General features: G+C 39.4%; 1 protein-coding gene across 5 annotated transcripts in view; it reads right to left on the reverse strand.

Moving 5' to 3' along the window:
• FBRS (fibrosin) overlaps positions 1-20,637 on the reverse strand; it is a 274,396-nt gene that overhangs the window by 213,433 nt on the left and 40,326 nt on the right. For all 5 annotated transcript variants that reach the window (XM_029606818.1, XM_029606819.1, XM_029606817.1 and 2 more), the window contains exon 2: positions 11,808-11,990. In XM_029606818.1, the coding sequence (XP_029462678.1) occupies positions 11,808-11,990 (183 nt within the window). The remainder of the gene's footprint in view (positions 1-11,807; positions 11,991-20,637) is intronic.

A 20,637-nucleotide genomic window follows, 5' to 3' on the forward strand; every position in this document is an offset into this window, starting at 1 on the left:
AAGCTGTTAGACTATTTGAAGTTTCGAAAGTCACTAAAGGCTTTTTTGTTTTTAAGATGCCTTCAATAATTGACTTATTGGGGAATATTGTAGGTATTATTATGACTGTAAAATATTAATGTTTCAGACATTTTTATGATTTGAGATATATATGCTTTTATTGCTTTTTCCTTTTGCGTTATTTTGTAATAGTTGCTTTTTTTAATGAATGCTATTTTGTAATCCACAATAGATATTTTAAGAATTGCAAAATACAAATTAAATAAATGAAAATAAATAAATATTGACTTCAGAGAAACTATTTCCCAAAACACTTCAAACTGACAAAAAATTTGGTAATATCGATCAATGCCCGGTGTCCTGTATATTGGAATTTGGAAAAAATACATAGAAACCAACAGTGCGGAGAATGCCAGTAGACTTATTATATAACAAGGATTTTCCCAAGTTTTTGTTAAAGAAGTAGGAATTATATAAAAAATGCACAGGCCCGGACCAAATGGGCTAGAGCCCATGAGCCCATGGCGTCGCTGTGGATCCCCTCAGAATCCCCTGTGAATCTCTGCCACCAACGCAGAGATTCTCAGGCACTGCATCAGGGGAGCCGCTGTCACCATCCCCGATCCCATCGGACGCCATGGTTTGACTAACTAATATCACTCGGGGGTGCAAGACACGCCGAGTCCTTTAAAGGCCGTGTTCTGAGAGCGGAATTTCCACTCCAGCACTCCCCCCCCCCCCCCCCCCATACAAGTATATAAATGATAGCTCCAATGGGTGAACTCGCGTCTATAGAACAAGTGAATAGTCTTGAAAAGTTTAAGGGATACCCCTTTGGATGAGTGAATTGATGTTATTATGGCACATCTTGTTAAGGGAGTGCAGCAAAAAACATATTACTTAAAGATGGCAATGGGAAACTTACAGATATGAGGGAAATTTTAGATATTTTCAGGTCATATTACAAAGAGCTCTATGCTCATAAGCAGATGGACATTAAATGAGATAGATCATTTTTTTTGGAGGCTATCCACATTCCAACAATGCAGGAAGACTGTCCTATAAAATTGAACATGCCCATATCAGAGGCTGTGATTTTTCATGCTACTGCTAGGCTTAAACTAGGAAAGGCAGCTGAAGCTGATGGCTTGGGATCTGAGTTTTATAAAATGTTTAAATTTCAGTTGTTTAGATCACTGAAAAATATGTTTAATTATGCACTAAATCACAAGGATTATATGGAGAGTCCAAAAAGGTTACCCTTATCACACTATTAAGCAGGCCTATCGGAGAGCCCTGTTCAATCATCATGAGTTGCTGTTAACACTCCCAAAGAAAAACAAGAGACTGATGATTGACAAACATGTTAAGACACTCCCCCCTTGTCCTCAAAGATCTGCTATATCATACGCCATCAATGGAGCATTCTCAACCACTTCACCAGCATGAAGACACCTATTCAGTTTGCATTTGCAAGAGGGCGCAATATTAAAGATTGGGTCGTTCATTCTTCACTGGAAGCGGCATTTGCTGAGGCGGAACCTGTACCGTGCAATCAATATGCCAATTGTGATAAGCACAATACTGATGTCTATATCACCACCTATGATGGGAGAACCATCAAAGTTGGTTTTTATTCCTACATGCAAACTGAGATGCATTGTAAACCTTTTACAATGTCCATGTGGCCTTCAGTATGTAGGAAAGGCTATTAGATTGTTTCATACATGCTTATTTCAGCATAAGAGCTGCTTAAAAACTAACTAAATACAGGCACCCACTGTTTCTCATTTTCTTGCTGCTGAACATTTTTAATGATATTAAATGGTCCATCTTGGAACAACTAAGAAATGATTGGAGGGGTAGTAATCGGGATAAAATTTTAATACAACATGAACAGCAGAAGATTTTTCATCTCAAATCAACACATCCCACCGGAATGAATGTCACAGAGTGGTTTCAGTTTTTCTAAATTGACAGCTCCTTTAATTAAATCTCTGACATTTCATCTGACAGCTGTTTTACTGATCATGTGTTCGGTTACGACATTACGTTAAGCCTTAAAACCGGCAAAATACCGCTGCACTGTGAAGCCATTCAAACCAATTAAACACGATTTTACTCTGAAAGAAATGTATTCCTTCTCGTGCATCGTTGTTGGTAACCCACCCAAAGAGTGCCTTCCTTTATATTACACCTTATGAAATTTATCTTTGTGCAGAGAGACGTTGACACCGTTGAGCCGTTCGCCCCTGATGCGGTCTACTTTCAAAGCATGACATCATGTCGGGTGCAACATAACATAATGCTTACTGCTGCCGCTGCTTCCAACTATTAAAGGGAAGTAATCTCTTTTTCATGCATAAATTCTAAAAAATGTACGTTCATCCAGGACTAATGATTAAATATGACCCGGGTATGTCATGCATAAATAAGCAGTATGTATGGGTGTTATGAAGGTCATGTAGCAGCTTTTGTTTAAAGTGTCATCATCACCACTTTTACTGTTTATAAATTGTTTTTATTGCTTATTTGTTTTGATAATTATGCATTAAGATAAGGAATTTTTTTACCTCAGCTGTCGTCATAGTGCTACCGAAAAAGGGAAGCAATCTTGGGGGCCCCTCAGCATATCGACCAATTTCTTTACTTACAGTAGATGCAAAAATATTGGCAGCTATTTTAGCAGCATGCCTGGGCAAAATAATTCCTTCCCTAGTGGAAGCTGATTAGAGTCTCTTTGTACCAGGTAGATATGCGGTAAACAATGTGCAGAAACTATTCGCAGTTCTAGCATGTCCTCTCTACTGCATCAAGCTTGGGGCATGGTCCTGAGTCTTGACGCTGAAAAAGCTTTCGCTAACGTTATTTGGTTTTACATGTTTGGGTATTAGATAAATGAGGGATTTCTGGATCTTTTATGGATTTAATAAAGTTGTTGTACACCTCTCCTAAGACACACAAATACTGGTGAATGGGTCTCTTTCTGAAGAGTTTGAACTTTGGGGGGGGGGGGGGGGGGGAGACGGACAAGAGATAGGCACCTTTTATCCTCGTTTCTTTTTGTGTTAATCTTGGAACCTTTAGCACTCAAGATGAGGCCGATGAAGGATTTCAAGGTATAGAACTTGACAGAACTAAGGTGAAGAGTCTTTTTGATGATATACTTTTATTTTTAGGGGACTCGAGAAAATCCATAGACCCTATATTACAGATTTTCGGTGATTTTGAATCTTTTGCAGGTCTAAAAATCAGCTTCAATGCATCGAAAAATACCCAGTAGAAAATGTATTAACAGCACACTGATATTTATAGGTATACCATAACAACAGTTATATCTACATGCATTGAACTTGAATTCATTAACATGGTTAATAGTGAGGAAAAAAAGACTTCAGATACCAATTCTCAAACATACAGCCTTATGAATTGGTTAATGGGAAAAATCAGTCACAAAAACCCTCTGTATTTAATGGCAGCATAAATTTTAAAGCAAATCAATTTTTATGATTTATGATTTTTTCTTTGACTGCTTAGTGCTGCAAACATATGTTAATGTAAATTTAATTGCTCATAATAAATTTGAATGCACATGAAAATGTGCAAAAATTAAAATTTCTCTGAGCTTTTGCTTCAACTCTACAACAGTTCCTTAAATAAGTACACTTAGCTTAGTGAGTGCTGCGGTCTCAAAAAGATTGGTACTCCGACGCTGAGCGTTTCATCAAACGTGCTGCCTCAAGAAGTAATCTTCGTCACTAGTGTACATACATTTTTTTGTGGCAAGAGCGTCTTCCTAGCTTCAAAACAAAATAGCTGAAAAGCAGTCGATTAACATCTGAAGTGTTTTTCCTCTGTATTAATCAATGCAAGTTCAATGCATATAGATATTACAGATTTTACCTTTAAATAGTGTGCTCTTAAATTTTCTATTGATATTTTTTGATGATTTGAATATACCCAGTGGTCTCCCTTGTTTGGTCATTTATTATTTTCTACTGGAAATCAACTTTGACAAATCAGAAGCTATGCCTTTGTGCGCTGCCTTAATGGATCAGTAGCATGGCTTTTTTCCTTTTTGTTGGTCACTACTCAAAATTAAGTATCTAGAGGTGTGGATCCCTAGTTATCTTTCACTACTGTATAAAGAACATTTGTGGGGGAGTTTACAATTCAGTTCCCGATATGACATTAACTCCCTGTTTCGCTGATGGGGAGAAATGCACTTTTCAAAATTATTTTGTTGACTTGGAGAAGAGACGGCTGTGGTGGGGATATGATAGAGGTCTACAAAATCATGAAAGGACTTGAACAGATAAATGTGAAATAATTATTTACCCATTCAGATAATGCAAGGTCTAAGGGGCACTCCATGAAGTTAGCAAATAGGACATTTAAAACAAATCAGAGAAAATTCTTTTTTACTCAATGCACAGTTCAGCTTTGGAATTCGTTACCAGAGAGTGTGGTTAAGGCAGCTACTGTAGCTGGGTTTAAAAAAGGGTTGGATATGTTCCTGGAGGAGAAGTCCATAAATTGCTATTAATCAATAGGGAATAGCCACTGATTGTTGCCGGCATAAGTAGCATGGGATTTAATTTTTGGGTACTTGCCGGTACTTGTGACTTGGATTGGCTGCTGGAGACAGAATGCTGAGCTTGATGGACCCTTGGTCTGACCCAATATGGCATATCTTATGTTCTTATGTTCTAAATTATATAAATTATAAATGCTCCCAGGCTGGTTACCAAATTCTGGCTTAGCTTATTTTACATCAGTGGTTATCAGATTTCTGTGGCAAGGCCAGCAACCTAAGATACACTATGATACACTGGTATTGAGCTAAAATATAGGAGGTATAGATGTCCCTGATGTTTAGATGAACAATGGTGGGACAATATAAATATGATGTTTTGCAGCTCCTAGAAATATTGACTCTCCCATTCTTTCCTTTAAATCTGCTTCACTTCTCTGCTTCTTTGCTTTCTCAACTTAAAGGAATCCCTCCACTGAAACCTCTATTGTTTGCCTTGAAGTTTTTTCATAGACAGTTGTTGATGCCACCTCATGTCTCTATTTGTCTTCCAATTAAGGGAAACCATTCGGTTCTCACCTGAAATGGAAAATCAAGTGTTTTGGATTGGATTGCTAGGAGGCTTTCTTACATTAGAAAGCTGACTGATACCACAAAGGGCTGTTTATACAGTTTTCAGCAGCTGCAGCAGATGTTTCAGCTTCCTAATGTTCATTTGTTTGGTTTTCTGCAAATTCATCACTATTTTTCAACTCTTGAGTTGTTTCTTCAGATCAAATTAAGAGAGAACTTAAGGTAACAGATGAGATGGAACAAATTGGGGAGAGAAGAATTCAATTTCACAATGGAGTGCTTACTGGGGTTGATTTTAAAAGGAGTGCGCACATGTGGACACACCGATTTTAAAACATGCACGCGCCAGTGCACGCATGTTATAAAATCCAATGGCCGCGCGCACATGCGCTGTCCCGACCAGCCTACATCCCGCCCCGCCCCATTGATCGAGCCCGGCTCTTCTGCACATATCTGGAGATACACACGTGGCTAGGCCTTTTAAAAATGCACTCAGTGCACGCAAGGCCCAGCCACACGTGTATCCCCCAATTTTTACGTGCACCGGGCTTTTAAAATTTGGGCAACTATGCGCAAAATTTTGGGTAGAGCAATCTAGATAGTTTGGTTGAATACTGGCAAAGAGAACTGGGAGTAACAGAGACTTCTGATAAAACAAGTACTCTATTTCAAGAGATCCATAGATTACCAGTGGCTATATACCACAAGGAGATGCAATTTAAAATCTTGCACCATTGTTCTGTTAAGCGAGTACATTTGAAGAAAATGGGACATGCAGAATCTAATATCTGCCAACATTGTGCAACAGAAACAAGCACCTTGACCCATTATGCCATAAAACTACTCATTTTGGCAAGATGTAAGATCGCTGTTGGCAAAGTGACACGTCTATAACACTTCACTTATAGGGTGATATTTTTCTTTTAGAGGAATTTGATGATGTGGGGGTTTTACCTCAACTGCCTGCAGGATATGCTTACTTTCTAAAACTGGATTTTATGGGTAGCACGTAAGTGGATATTAAAAAAAAAAATGGATTGCAGAAAACCCTCCTTTTGCTGTATGGCGAGAACATATGGTAGAACTTAGGCAACTGAAGCAATGTGTGTGTTATCTGTCAATTAAAGTCTCCACAGAATGTGTGTCAGCATGGAAGAGATTTTGTTATTAGCTATGATTAGCCAAAATGTGTTATGCAACATAGGTACACCCCATCAAGGAATTTGAAAAAACAACTAGGTAATAAGAGTATGATTAATTGAGTGGGGGTGGGGTATGGGCAGTGCGAAAGTGTTTATGTATACGGATTTAGTAGGGAGGGTGGGGGTATTGGGGGGAGAAGTTGGTAAACTTGGCATGACAGAGGAAGATTGTTGATGCTGAGCACAGTAAGAATTCTCATGTTAATTACTGTTAAACTTTTGTTTGCACTTCAATTCTGTAAGTTTGATTTGTCACAAAAATTTTGGAACAAAAAAAGAGGAATAGATTTCGAACAATGCAAACACAGATAATGCAGAAAAAATCTGACAGCAAAAAAAGTATGCTAACATTGGTGAACTTAAAATAAAATTCAACTTCAGGACTTAACTGAGCACAGGTGTTTGTCTCTCTGTAAAAGCCCCTGTGCACCTTTTTTGCTTTTAAATTAAGTAGTTCTGGGTTGATGAGCCCCTACAATATACACTAAATCAGCAGACCCAGAAGATAACAGCCTCTTATTTTCTTTAATAAACACAGTCACTTAAATAAAGACTTGCAAGGATTCTTAATATTCTATAAGGTCCATATTAGGACACAGACTGGCTAAGCAAAGTTAGCTGGATAAACTTAAATAACTCTGGGTGTATACTCATTAGCGCAGCCAAACAACTGAATATAGCCAGCTATCTTAAAGTTAGCCCAACTAGACTTAGGCGGCTAAGTCAACTTCTCCCAGTTACACTCTTGGAACGCCCCTAACTTATCCATCTAAATTCTAACTGCTAGAATTTAGCCGGATAAGTGCCCAAATATTCATTTAGCTGGCTAACTTCTGAGATATTGTACCAAAAAGGGGAACATCAATAAACCTCTCTCTGTATTACCACCAACTCAAAATACATTTTATTTGTTACATTTTATTATTCAATATTGATGAAAATTTATTTTTGAATTTTAATTTATTTTGAGTTAGTGGTAATACAGAGAAAGGTTTATTGATGTTCTCCTTTTTGGTACAATTTTGTCGTATCTGAGAACTTGCATGCTCTTTTTTTTATTAAATGCTTTTAAATATGGACCTACATATAACTAAGAAAAATAGAAACAGACTTCAAACCATGCAAACACAGATAATACTGGAAAAAACTGACAGCAATAAAAGCACATTAACTTATTGGCTAACTTAAAATAAAATTCAACTTCAGGACTTAACTGAGCACAAAGTCAGGTAGATGTGTGTCTCTCTGTACAGGAACCTGTGCACCTTTTTTTGCTTCTAAATTGATTAAGTAGCTCTGGGTTGATGACTCCCTACAATACACAATGAATCACCAGACCCAGAAGATAACAGCCTCTTATTTTCTTTAATAAACACAGTCACTTAAATAAAGATTTGCCAGGATTCTTAATATTCTATGAGGTCCACATTAAGAAACAGTCCAGTTAGCAAAGTTAGCCGAATAAACAAATAACTTTGGTGGTATATTCAATAATGCAACCGCACTACGCAGGAATAAATTCACAGCAATAAAAGCCCACTAACTTATTGGCTAACTTAAAATAAAATTCAACTTCAGGACTTAACTGAGCACAAGGTCAGTTAGGTGTTATGTGTCTCTTCTCTACTGATCATGTGCAGGAATTCCTGCACGAGCTCATGAGCCTCCTCATTCCATATCAGAGCTAAATTTAGCTATATTGATCACCTTTCAGTCCCCAGCTTCTGTGGCTGTTTTTAATAACAGAATACAGAAGACTAGTACAATACTTGCAATTTCATACATGAGGGTTGGGTTTTTTTTGGTTTTTTTTTTTTTAGAACTGTTGGATGAATAATATCCAGTCTGGTGATTTATTTATTTTTCTATTTATAGTTCCACCTTTCTTTTAGTTTGCCAATTTGCTCTTCTATTATGTCTTCTGGTTTCACAGTAATTTGCTTCAGTTCCTGTAAATCAACACCACCAAAGAATGCTTCAGGCATGGCTATTTCCCCAACATCCTCCTCGTAACACCAAAGCAAACAATTCTGGTCAGCCACTGGTGCAACTGACCCCCCTCGCAGGTTTCTTGCTTTGAAAGCATTTGAAAAAGTTTTTATCAGTTTTTGCTTCTATGGAAAGCTGCTTCTTGAATTTTCTTGGTCTGCCTTAATGTTTTACATCTAACTTGCTAGTGCTGACTTATTTTCCTTATTTAGGTCTGCTTTCCATTCTTTTGGCTTTAATTACCTCTTCCATCTCACTATTTAACCTCAGAAATATGACAGTAGAAAAAGCCTATTTAGTCTGCTCAGCTCTACAGTCCCTACCACTTCCTCAGATATCCCCTGTGTCTGTCCCATGCTTTCTTGAATTCATACTGCTATTATTTGGTCTTCCTTCAACCTTTTTTAATGAATGGAATGAATGATTTGACCACATTAAGATCACTATTACTAAGATGCCCCAACATAGTTACCCCTTGCATGTTCCTACACTAGATCCGCTGAGGACTAAACCTAAAGTAGTTCCCTGACCAGCTGCTCCATGAAAGTCATTTATACAACCTAGAAACTTTACCTCCCTAGCATGTCCTGATGAGATATTTACCCAATCTGTATTGGGGTAATTGATCTCTCCCATTATTACTGCATTGCCAAATTTGCCTTCTAATTTCTGTTAGCATTTCTTCATCTTGGCCAGACAGTAGTATAGTTGGAGAAACTTGGTCATGCCTGTTAATTTCCTTTCTTTGTGTCCTGCTAGACAAATCCTGACATTTGTTCTCCATCACATCATCACTGAATAAAGGGAGGTGCAGCCTGGACCCTTGCCAGTAACCTTCTGTCAAAGCAATGGAGCAAGCCCCTATACCAATAGTACCTTTAACCTTGCCAAGAGAAGGGAACCTCTACTAGTACCCCCTAGGAAAGAAAAGAGAGGTTAGGAGAAGGAAACAGAACAGACAACACAGAGTGGGCCCAGCTGCCTTTTTAAGATAGAGGTTGCAATCTTTATGCCTTCTGAAGAACAAGCAAGAAGAAAGAGAAATACGTATGTGCAGCCACTGTGTTCCTGGATGGGTGGCCTGGAATGGTCTAGCAGGACTCAATTAAAGAAAATTAACAGGTATAATGAACTTATACCTGTTAAAGAAAATTAACAGGTATAAGTAAATTTCTCTCTTATCATCCTGCTAGACTAGCCAAGACAAATGAGAATTACCTAAGCTTAGACTAGTCCAGATAGGAGGAGGGCTGCTTTGAGAACGTCTGCCGCGAACAAAGCATCTGCCTTGGCTTGTACATCCAGTCTGTAATATTTAACAAAGGAATACAAGGAAAATCATGTGGCTGCTTTACAGATATCCTCTTGACCACTGCAAAGGATTCTGTCCACAGAGCACCTCCAGCATCTGTCAGATCTGACTATGTGAATCTAATGCTTAACATTTTCATAATGCGGTCAAAGTCTGACATTCATATCCCAGGAGCACCAAGACATGCTTCTTCGATTTCTTGGCACATTTTAATGCAGATTCAACCACCACTGTCTAAGTGTGGCAGTTGGGACCAGTCAAATACCTCGGCCACCTGGAAACATTATTGAGTGTCCACTTTCTTACCAACTGGAAGGACAGAATGCAGGATTTCACACATTCTCTTATGCACCGCCTGGCAAAGGAGGTGGACTGACACAATCACTGGCACTTTTGGGGCATCCAGGGAGCTGAATGATGCAAGTCTAAGTTCTTCCTTTACGGGCAAATGAATGAGAATAGCTCTGACTACAGTCTGAACAAAATCTGAAATTCCTTCTGGTGAAGGAAAAGGGTCCAAGGGGGAGAGTTCAGGTGAGAATTCCTCTGCGGAAGACATCTTCTCCGATTCATAAAGCGATTCCCATGAACACTCAGAACTACTCTATGTAGACTAAATAAGACTGCTAAGGGCACGTCAATCCTATACCCTACACCTAAATGTACAGAGAGGCTTCTTTCTCTCAGACGACTACAGCTCAACACTGACACTGAACGTTAGCATTCAAAGCTCAATAATAATCGAAGACACACTGCTGCACAGGGGTAGCAACAGTAAGCTGGTCATTCGATATTTTAAGTAGAATTTAGCTAGTCAATGCCTGCTGCCTTGCACTCCTCATTTGCAGATCAATCACTTCAGTTATCTGTTTCTGAAGGTTTTCCTCAAATACTATTAAATGAAGAGTCAATGGGACTCTGCAAGACAACTGCAGTGCCCTTGATAACCTGCACACTCAAAGCTGGCCCTCCTGACACAGTTACAGTGAGCACACTAGACAAAGCTTCCCCTTTATGCAGTAAAGCACATTCCAGAATACTCTTGTTCTCAGAGTCAAGCCTCGAAAGAGATCAGTAGAGATGAACTTTCTCCTTTGATGATCCCTTGGTGCTGTTTCTCCCCAATTCTGCATGAGCTAAGAGGAGGAGACAGATCTCAGTACCAAAGGGATCAATACCTTCTTCAGCACGTGGCACCATGGCCCTTCTGCTTTATCAGTGTCCTCTGCACCAATTCGGTGGAGCCAGACTTCTTCTTCATTTCTTCCACATGAGACTGTAGTCTCATCTGGCAACGCCTGATGCCTTTGGCAATATCCTAGAGCAGATGCTGCAGTAGCCCACATCATAATACTCACCCAAACAGTTGTACCAGGTCTTATGATGGTTAATAATGGATATATTTTGACCAAAGCCTGGGCACTTCTTGATGCCATTGGCCTGCCTCCATAGAAAAACAGGCCAGGTAAATTCAAAAGGGAAAAGACATTAAAATTAAAAGATGGATGGCACGAGGGAATAAAGGGGATCTATGGCTAGGAGGGCCCATCAGAAATTGCTACAAAAGGGGGCCCACTAAGAGGGACATTGAAAAAGAAAACACCCTTCTAAAAAAACTAAGGAAAGGAAAGGAAAGAAGCACAATGTACCCCACTGCTTAAAGAGGAGAATCTAGAATCAAATAAACATATCAAAAAGCATACTACAAAGGGCTGCGATATCAGGAGAGCTCTTGAATGTGGCCATCAGTTCCAACAGAAAAAGATGAATGGAAGCACAAGCATGGCTACTGCGAATGCTGAAAAGGGTCTTCAAGTCTTTGTTGGAAAGCTCTAGGAAAAAATGGGTTCATTTCAGTACTGTTGGATGATGTCACCCATCCGTGTGACAAAGGTAATTGTTTGTCTTTAGAGACTAGGTTTTCCCCAGAGTAATATTTACAAGTATTTCCCAGAGTTAAGAAGCAGGGTAGGGGAAGTTGCCCTGGGTCGTATAATAAGACAAGCTTACTATGTTTTTAGGTGTATACTTCTGAATTACTTCTCAAGGCCCAGCACCAACTATTAGACATTCACTCCAAAGTTCAGTTCAAATCCAGTGAAAATATTTAAATTTGGAGACAAACTGTGCAACTACATCTCAGTATATCAACTCTCATTGCCCTATTCCATACTCACTTCACCCCCCTACTGTTTACCTCTTTTTTTCTTCTTTTGTTCAATTTCCTCAAGTTCCTCTCCCCAGGGGCCTGATTCTGCTCCCGGTCTGAGCTGTTCTCAGGTTCCTCCAGCTCTGACCTGTTCTCCTGTCCCCGTTTCCTTTTGCCGGTGTGTTTCAATCGGTTCTCCAGCCGTTCCGGTGGCTTAAGAGCAATGTCTTTCTGTAAGCGACAAAAGGCAAGAACACATTATTTTGTTTATTATATTTATTTTAGTTTTCAAAGCTTTCACTGTGTTTTTCAAATTTTGCTTTTGCTACAAACAATTCTTTAGTGTCCAGTCTATTCCCCTACCCTTCAACAATTATATTATTTATGTTTGTATGTCATATTTTATAACTGTTTGCGTTAACCTTTGCTCCGCCTTAGAACTATGTTGCATAAGGCAGAATATAAATAATCAACAGTTTCTATACCTATTGCTCCTTTCAACCCCTCCCCCACCCCAACTATTGTTTCCTTCTTAGTAGTTAACTCCACTTGTTGCCCCTTTTCCTTCATCTTTGTTTGTAGTTATTTCTTACAATTGTAAAACCACCCTAAGAAGAGGAGGCTCTGGGCAAATACAGAATAAGAAACATAAAATGCAATCATAGTAACATAGTAAATATTGGCAGAAAAAGCTCCAAGTGGTCCATCCAGTCCGCCTAGCAAGACTTTTTTTTTTTTTTTTTTTTTTTTTTACAGGTAATAACTGCTCCACCATGCCTTCTGTTAAGGGTAGTAACTTCTTGCTCGGTGCAGGTTACCCCTTTTCTTTATTTCCATTCTTTAGCCACTAGAGATCCTCTGTATTTATCCCATGCTCTTTGGAATTCCATTACTGTTCTTGTCTTTACTACTTTCATGAGAGGGCATTCCCTGCATTCACCACCCTTTCTGTGAAGAAATATTTCTTGATGATGGTTTTGAGCCTACCCCCCTTGCAGTTTCCATAGCATTCTTTCCACTGGAAAAGGTTTGATTCCTGTGCTTCATTTATACCTTTCAGGCATTTAAAGGTCTGTATCATATCTCCCCTCTCCTCCACGATATAGATAGATATATATATACTTTTTTTTTTCAGGTCCTTCAGTCTCATCTCATATGGTTTTTTGATGCAGACCCCACAACATTTTAGTCATCTTTTTATGGACTGCTTCCATTCTGTCTCTATCCTTTTCAAAACATATAGCACAATATCAAACTACTCAGGAAGAAACGCGGGAGAATGGGTGCTCCGTGCTGAGCGCCCGCTCTCCCCACACGCGCCCAGCCACCTCTCCGGGGTGCACGATCCTGTATTTAAATGAGGGGTCGCGCTAAAAGGGGACGCTAGGGACAATTACGTGCCTCTGGCGCCTCCTTGGCCCAGGATAGGTGGCTCTGTCAGCGGGTTCAGGAAACTGACGCTCAAATTTATGAGTGACGTTTTTTTACACTTTTGGCTCCTCCACCTTAATATTGTTAGGTTATGATGTCAGAGGGTGTACAGAAAAGCAGTATTTTCTGCTTTTCTGTACACTTTTTTGGGTTGATTAGAAATTAACGCCTGCCCTGGGTGTTAATTTCTGAGCGTTAAATGTACAGACTGGCCGCATATTTTACTTTCAGTATCCCAAGTTACTAATAGTCTCCTCATCAACATGCATTTGTAAGTGATGAGCGCTATTAGTTTCCAGGGGTTCTGACCACGCGTTTTCAACGCACTAAACCCTTTACAGTATAAGGGGTAATAGACGCGTGTTGAAAATACGCGGCCAACCGCGTGTTAAACCAGTGCACTTGGCCAAGCGCACTTTACAGAATCGGCCTAACAAAGAAGAACAAAACCAAACAGTAAAATCTTTCCTCCCTTATGATTTTTAAATATGCAAACAGTATTGCTATAGCCAATCTACCTACTGTTATCAGGATCCCTTTACAAAATTATACAGATTCTACTTCTTTAACAAGGCATGATGCCCTTATGCAGAGGGTACAATCATTTGTAATGAGAGGAAAAGTGGTTCAATCTTTTGTTGGAAAAACATTTCAGTTTAGGATTGGTCGACAAACCTCAACCTGGAAGAATTTAGATTATGGGGTTACTCAAGGTTCGGCCTTGTCAGCTAGTTTGTTTAATATTTATTTGCAACCATTAGGATCCATCATTGTAATGTATGGCATTAAGTACAGAATTTATGCTGTCGTACAGCTTTTGCTTCAGTTTACGTTGATCTATCCAATATTCTTTATAGATTAGCATCCTGTGTTAAATTCTATGTAAACATGAACAAGACCGAAATGTAATTGTTAAGCTGCACAATTCCTATACTTATCTCTGACCAACTGAAGCTGAAGTGAGCCGTGATTTTTTCCAAAAAGGTTCAGGATCTTGGCATCATTATTGATTCTACATTATAAATGCATCCCCAGGTTCAAACTATCTTGACAACTACATTTTTTAAACTTCATCGAGTTAGATATTTAATAATGATATTTTATGATTTATTTGAATTTGATGTTTATTTCATGATTTTGAGTTTTCTGTTTATTTTTTGTTTTTACAAATGATTTTATTTGAATTATACTTTAAGTACTTATATGAATTTTATGATTTTTGTTTTAATGAACTAACCGTTTCAAATTTTAGTTAATTTTATTTTTTATGCTGTGAACTTTTATGATTATATTCAGAATATCGGTATATAAAATAATATAAATTTAATTAATTAATTAAAAATGGATTTTAGGACCATTGGCCAATCATTTATTTTAGGCTCCTTAAGACTATTGCAACATGCTATATGCCGAGTTGCCGAAAATTTTAAATCTTACTTTATAGATTATGTAGAATGCTGCAGAATGCCTTATTAACAGGGTGTCCAATAGAGAATCCATTTCACCTAAGCTGTTTGAATTACACTGATTACCAGTGGATTTCAGGATAGATTTTAAAATGGCCTCCCTGATATTTAAAGTTGTTCATGAAAAAGGTCCTTATTTATCAAACTTGATTACAAGTATGTCCAAGCACGATCATTGTAAATAAATTTTATTAATAGTCCCAACACAAAGCCAATTTGTTTACAGGAGTTTAGAAGGTGGTTTTCTGTTGCAGGTCAAACTGTGAGGAACTCGCTTCCAGAACATGTTTGGGCAATTCTGAACTGTAAGAATTTTAGAAAACAAGTTACCGCTTTTCATTTTATCCAAGCTTTTTAATAAATTAACTGGATAGAAACTGTTGCCATTGCATGATTTTACTCAATGCAAATATTTGATATGCAAACTTTAAATTTTTTTTAATTCAGTTTTGTTCATTATTTTATACTGCATATGTATTATAGGCTTATTAACCACCTAGACAAGATTTATTGTATAATTTGTGAGGTAATCACAAATTATACAATAATAATCTGAGGAATTAATAAGTCTTTAAGCAGAACAAGGAAAAATTCTGTTTAAGTTCTTTGCTACAAGAATTTCTTAATACAATATTCAGGTAAATGACCTATCTTTCCGATGCTTCCACAAACTCAACTAAGCATAATAATAATAATGCTCCCTTATCCTCCTCCTTTTTAGAAAAATGTCATTCAAGCCTATTAGAAAATAGATAAGATACCTGCTTCACGAAAAGCAAATCCATGCTGGTGTTCTTAAATGAAAATGTATCTTGTACATGCACAACCTACAATGCATTCTTCTTTACATAGCCAGAACACTGCAACCTTTCCAAAATGTACACAGGAGAGAAGAGATCCTGTTATTCCAGGATACAGCATTTGTATCATTCTCTCTGTTGCACTTCTGCAACGATAGACAGCCAAAAGAACACAATGAGAATCTCAGTATATACACATAAATACAAGAGCAAGAGTACGGCCATAATTACAATCCTTCTGCCCACCTCCAATTCCACAAGCAGAAAAAGATGTACCACCCCTCCTCCAAATACAAGAGCAAAAGAACAAAGTTGGGCTGTCAATACCTCTGCCCCCCCAAACATAGCAACAAGACTGATAGCATGGCCTATAAACAGCCCCTCCCACAACACCTCACATAGCTAAGTAAGTGAGCAGGGCACAACAAATACCCTCTCTGCCCAGAGGTGCAGGAGGGTAGATCTGATCTATCAATACCTCCTCTTCTCCAATCTTCCCAAAAAGAAAGGAAAAAGACAGCAGGACAGAGCTATATTGCCAGCTCCCTCTTCCTACAAACACAGGCAGTAAGAAAGTGGGGCAAATCCAGCAACAATAAAACAGTAATTTTTAGATAAGGGTTTGGTTTTAAATTGTTGAAAAACAACTGATGCAGGTAGAAAGATTACCACCTCCTTTGGTTCCTCAAAGGATGATATTCCAGTGAGCCTTTACGGAGCAGCACGGAATTTAGGTATAAGGCTGGATTCCAAACTGCCTGTGCAGGCTCAGGGTAAAAAGGGTTGCGGGGACTGTGTTTTATAAATTGCGAATATTAGACCGCGCAGGAAAACATTTCTGTTTCAGGATTTATGTTCAGTAGTACAGGCAACAGTACCAAACAATTTAGACTACTGTAATGCTTTATATGCTGGACTTTCACATCATTTGATAGAGGTTTTACAACTGATTCAGAATGCTGCTGTGTGCATTACTACAATGAAATGATAGAGTTGCTCCTTAGTTGAAGGAGTTACATTGATTACCACTTGCTCAGAGGATACAATTTTAAATATTTGTTTTATTACATAAAACATTTCTTCAGAATCATATTGTTTGGGATATAAAATTTCTTAATATGTTGCTGCTCACTCTTTGCGTTCATGATCACAATCTTTGTCATCTGTTAGAAGTATAAATTATTACAAGGAAAAAGGCATTTTCTCTAATAGGCATCAAAAGCTATATCAGATGAGGCTGAAGGATCTAAATATCTATATACCCTGGAGGAGAGAAGGGACAGGGGGATATCATACAGACATTTAAATCTTTGAAGAGTATCAATGATGCATGTGAATCGAGCCTTTTCCAATGAAAGGAAAGCTGTAGAACTAAGGGGTCATAATATGAAGCTCTAAGGGGGCAGACTCAGGAACAATGTCAGGAAATATTTCTTCATGAAAAGGGTGATGAATGAATGGAATACTCTCCTGGTAGAGGTGGTTAAGATAAGAACTGTAATAAAATTCAAAAGAGCTGGGATAAGTACAGGAGATCCCTAGAGGCTGGATGGAAATGAAGATAAGGGGTAACCTGCATTGGCGTGACCTACGCAGAGCGGCGGTTGCTGCCCTTGACTGAAGGCAATTAGTAAGTTACCTAGATAGGCTGCCCATGGAACCACATGGATGACGGCTGCATGTGACCAAGGACTACAAAAAAGCATCTGACAGACGAGAACGAAGGAGAGAGGGGGTTGTGGATGAATGATGTCATGGTGCTGGCTCAGTTGGGAGGTAGGAATGCCCTTTTCTGTATTGACTCTATCCAAGCCCTGATGAATTTAAATCTGAGTGGGCTTCACGCTCAATTTCTCAAAGTTGATCAGGAAACCGGTGTAGGAGAGCTATGGTCGAGCTTAGAATGAAGCACTTCATCCCCTGAGTTCACTGTGGATAAGCCAATTGTCCAGGTATGAGAAAACCTGTACTCCCTGGTGATGGAGACAGGCTGCCACTACCACAAGGCATTTCATAAAGATCCGCGAGGCTGACGAAAAGCCAAACGGAAGTACTCTGTGCTGATATTGGAAAGTAGTAACTCCCACTCTGTGCAGGTTACCCCCATGTTTGAGTATGTTATGAACTGGAAAAGCCACTGGTTCAGCTGAAGTGTCCAATATTTGAAAAAGCCCAAGGAGCTTGAAGTAGAGGTCTTTCTCTTTGCAGACATGGATGCCCATTGCAATACCTACTTACTCCACAAATTTAAAATAGGTAAGATCCTCTGGTGGTGAGATGTGGTCCAGAGGATCTGGAAGAGAGTCTGAGGGTATGCCAGTAGAGTCTTCATCCAAGCCTAAAGGTATTGGGTCAAGGAAAGCAAACTGAGAGCAGGTTTCGGTTTACATGGAGGAAGAGCAACCTAAGACCTCTAATATGCTAAAACCTGCTGCAATGGATGATTAACAACCCTGAGCAAGGGTTCTGATGATGAGTTCACCTCTATAAGTAATATCGGGATTCCGGTCTTGGCATTGCCATAGTGACAATAGAAAGGAGCAGCTGGAAGATTCCTTCTGTCTCCTTAGAGAGGTAAAGAAAATTCTCACCAAACCTGTAATTTGGTTGAGCGATTGATATGTCCTCTGGCCTAGCATAACCAGTGGGACATCCTCTTCCGAGACCAAGATAGGCACCTGCTTGAGGATGGGTTAAAAGCCTGTTAGAAGTGGCAGTACTATAGAGGGCACTGGTTCTACAGTCTCTGGGTGAAATCTTTCCACTATTAGACTAGGCAGGATGAGTGTCCTATTACTGGCAGCAGCAAGGGTAATCTGAACCCCTCTCCTGTAGATCTAAGATGGGAAATATAGAGCTGTGCTGGAAAAGCAGCTTGATAAATCAAAGGCAATGGATGTGTTGATAACTTTGATGGGGTAAAATGTTTGGATGCTTTGATATGCTTCAGCGGGTCTTTACAGATATGCAATGAGGAATCTGGTACAAGTCGATGATACTGCATCAGTTGCATTGGAGATGCGCCATGGGTCCTTGCACCATGGTGGAAGCCAAAGGCTTTCTTTGCATCGGAGCATCATTCATTGGTGCATCCTGCGAGCACTTCGATGTGGAATTTACATCAAGCGAGTTATACCTGATGCTGTTGGCATCAACAGCACTAATGCCAATGAACCATGCTTAGAATGTTTCTGCTTCCTCTATGTAGGTTGCGTTAGCTCCAGTGATTGATGCAGCTTTGTCTTCAACGCAGGTCAGCTGGTGGAATATGACACCCCCCCCCCCCCCCGGCTTCAGCCTGAGTGGATGGGGGAAGTCTTTAAGGAGCACCCGCTCCACCCCTTTCCCAATGAGACAGATGAGGCTACACTGCGGGATGAAGACCTACTACAACTCCTGAGAGATTTACACAGTTCCTAGATACGAAGCACCATAGATCTCTGCAAGCAAGGGGACATCCGTCCACAGGCATAGCAGTTCTTTTGATCATATTCTGGGCTAATGCATTAATAAACAATTTACAGCCATCAGTGAAGGACAACCTTCTCACAAATACAACTTCTAAAACCATCCACGGTTGTTGCTTTCTTTTTCTGACAGGACATGGTAGAAGAGAAAGCCACATTTCCTTATTATGCTATTTTGTTTTTTGGTAGCACTGAAAAGTGCTGTTGTGGCGCTGCAGAGGCAACAAGAAAACTAAATAAGAAAAAAATTGAAGTAAAAATATCAAATAAGGATTTTTCAGAAAAAATACTGGAGAAAGTTCATATTTGTGCTTATCTCAAACAAAAAATGAGACTCATCAGGCACCTCTTGCACATGCTCAGTAGAGCTCAAAGCTCTACTGAGCATGTGCAAGAGCTCAAAGCTCAAAGCTCTACTAGCTTGGAGAAACGAGTCCATTCAGTACTGCCAAATGATATCACCTGTATGTAATGGCTAATTCGGTTTGCTTATTAACAGACAACACTATACACAAATTTGTACACTATGCTGCACATAAAAATGTTCGTGCATGCAGCCCTTTGGTAGAGACTGCTATTAAGCCCCCATCCCCCAACCCTCAGAGATATTTTTGTTCTCTCTTTGCCTTCCCTTGGGTTCCTATTTCTCACCAACTCTCTCCCCCTTGCCTTCCTTTCGTTTTTTCATTAGCCATAAGGACTGAAAGCTAAGACCTCAGTTTTATTCCCCCCCCCCCCCCCCCCCCCCCCCCAAGGTCCTAGACTAAGTTTCTGTTGGTTTTTTTTAATCCATTTTAAACACAATCCAAAAAAACACTTGTAGAAAAGTGCAATCATTATAACAATAATATACCATTAAGGAAAAGTAAATAATACCTTAAAAGGTGATAAGTAATACATAAAAGTATACCAAAATAAATAAAGGATGGAGCCAGAATTTCAAGAAAAATCATATCAAGAAATACTCACTAGATCAACAGCATTATACTTTTGAAGGATTATGCCCTATTTATTTAGTGTTTATATGATGCCTATACCCAGCATTAAGGCAGCTTACATTCATAAAATCATAACATATTCAAATAAAATGTCAACCTATAATGACATATTTCTTATACAGAATAACCATCATAGGCCAACCTCTGGGACAAACGTATTGCTCAAAAACGTTATCAACTGACTGGGCTCAAAGAAAATATAACTAACATTTTGATACCTAACTAAACATTTAAAAGTAAACTTTATTTTTTTCTAAACTGTGCTCTAGGTTTTAGCAATAAAAATTGCATTCTCAATGTTGCGACCTTCACTGCCCGACGTCTCCACTCCGCCCTCCTCACCTCCTTGGTGACTCCCTCTTGCTCAAATGGAAGGTTGGCTGCCGCGGCATCATTCTGCCATCTTCCTCCGGCGTCTCTGGAGTGGCTCGAAGCTGCAATCCGCCATGTTTTACAAGGGCCTAAGAGCGCGCGACGCAGCCCCGACTGATGCACCAGCAATGGCGCGAACCTCAGGGGCGTCCCCTGAGATGACGTCATCAGTACCGGATATATAAGGTCTTAGAAATCGCTAACTAATCGAGTTAGCAAGGAATGGTTTTGTTCTACTCTACTCTGCCTCCTCGGACTTACCAGGGTACCCGTTCCTCGGGGGGCTCGCGCTCTCTTTGTTTTTCAGGTCACAGTCTGCAAACGGTATGCGCTCCTCGAGGCCC

Source organism: Rhinatrema bivittatum, chromosome 6 (assembly GCF_901001135.1).
Source record: "Rhinatrema bivittatum chromosome 6, aRhiBiv1.1, whole genome shotgun sequence".
Taxonomy (NCBI): Eukaryota; Metazoa; Chordata; class Amphibia; order Gymnophiona; family Rhinatrematidae; genus Rhinatrema; species Rhinatrema bivittatum.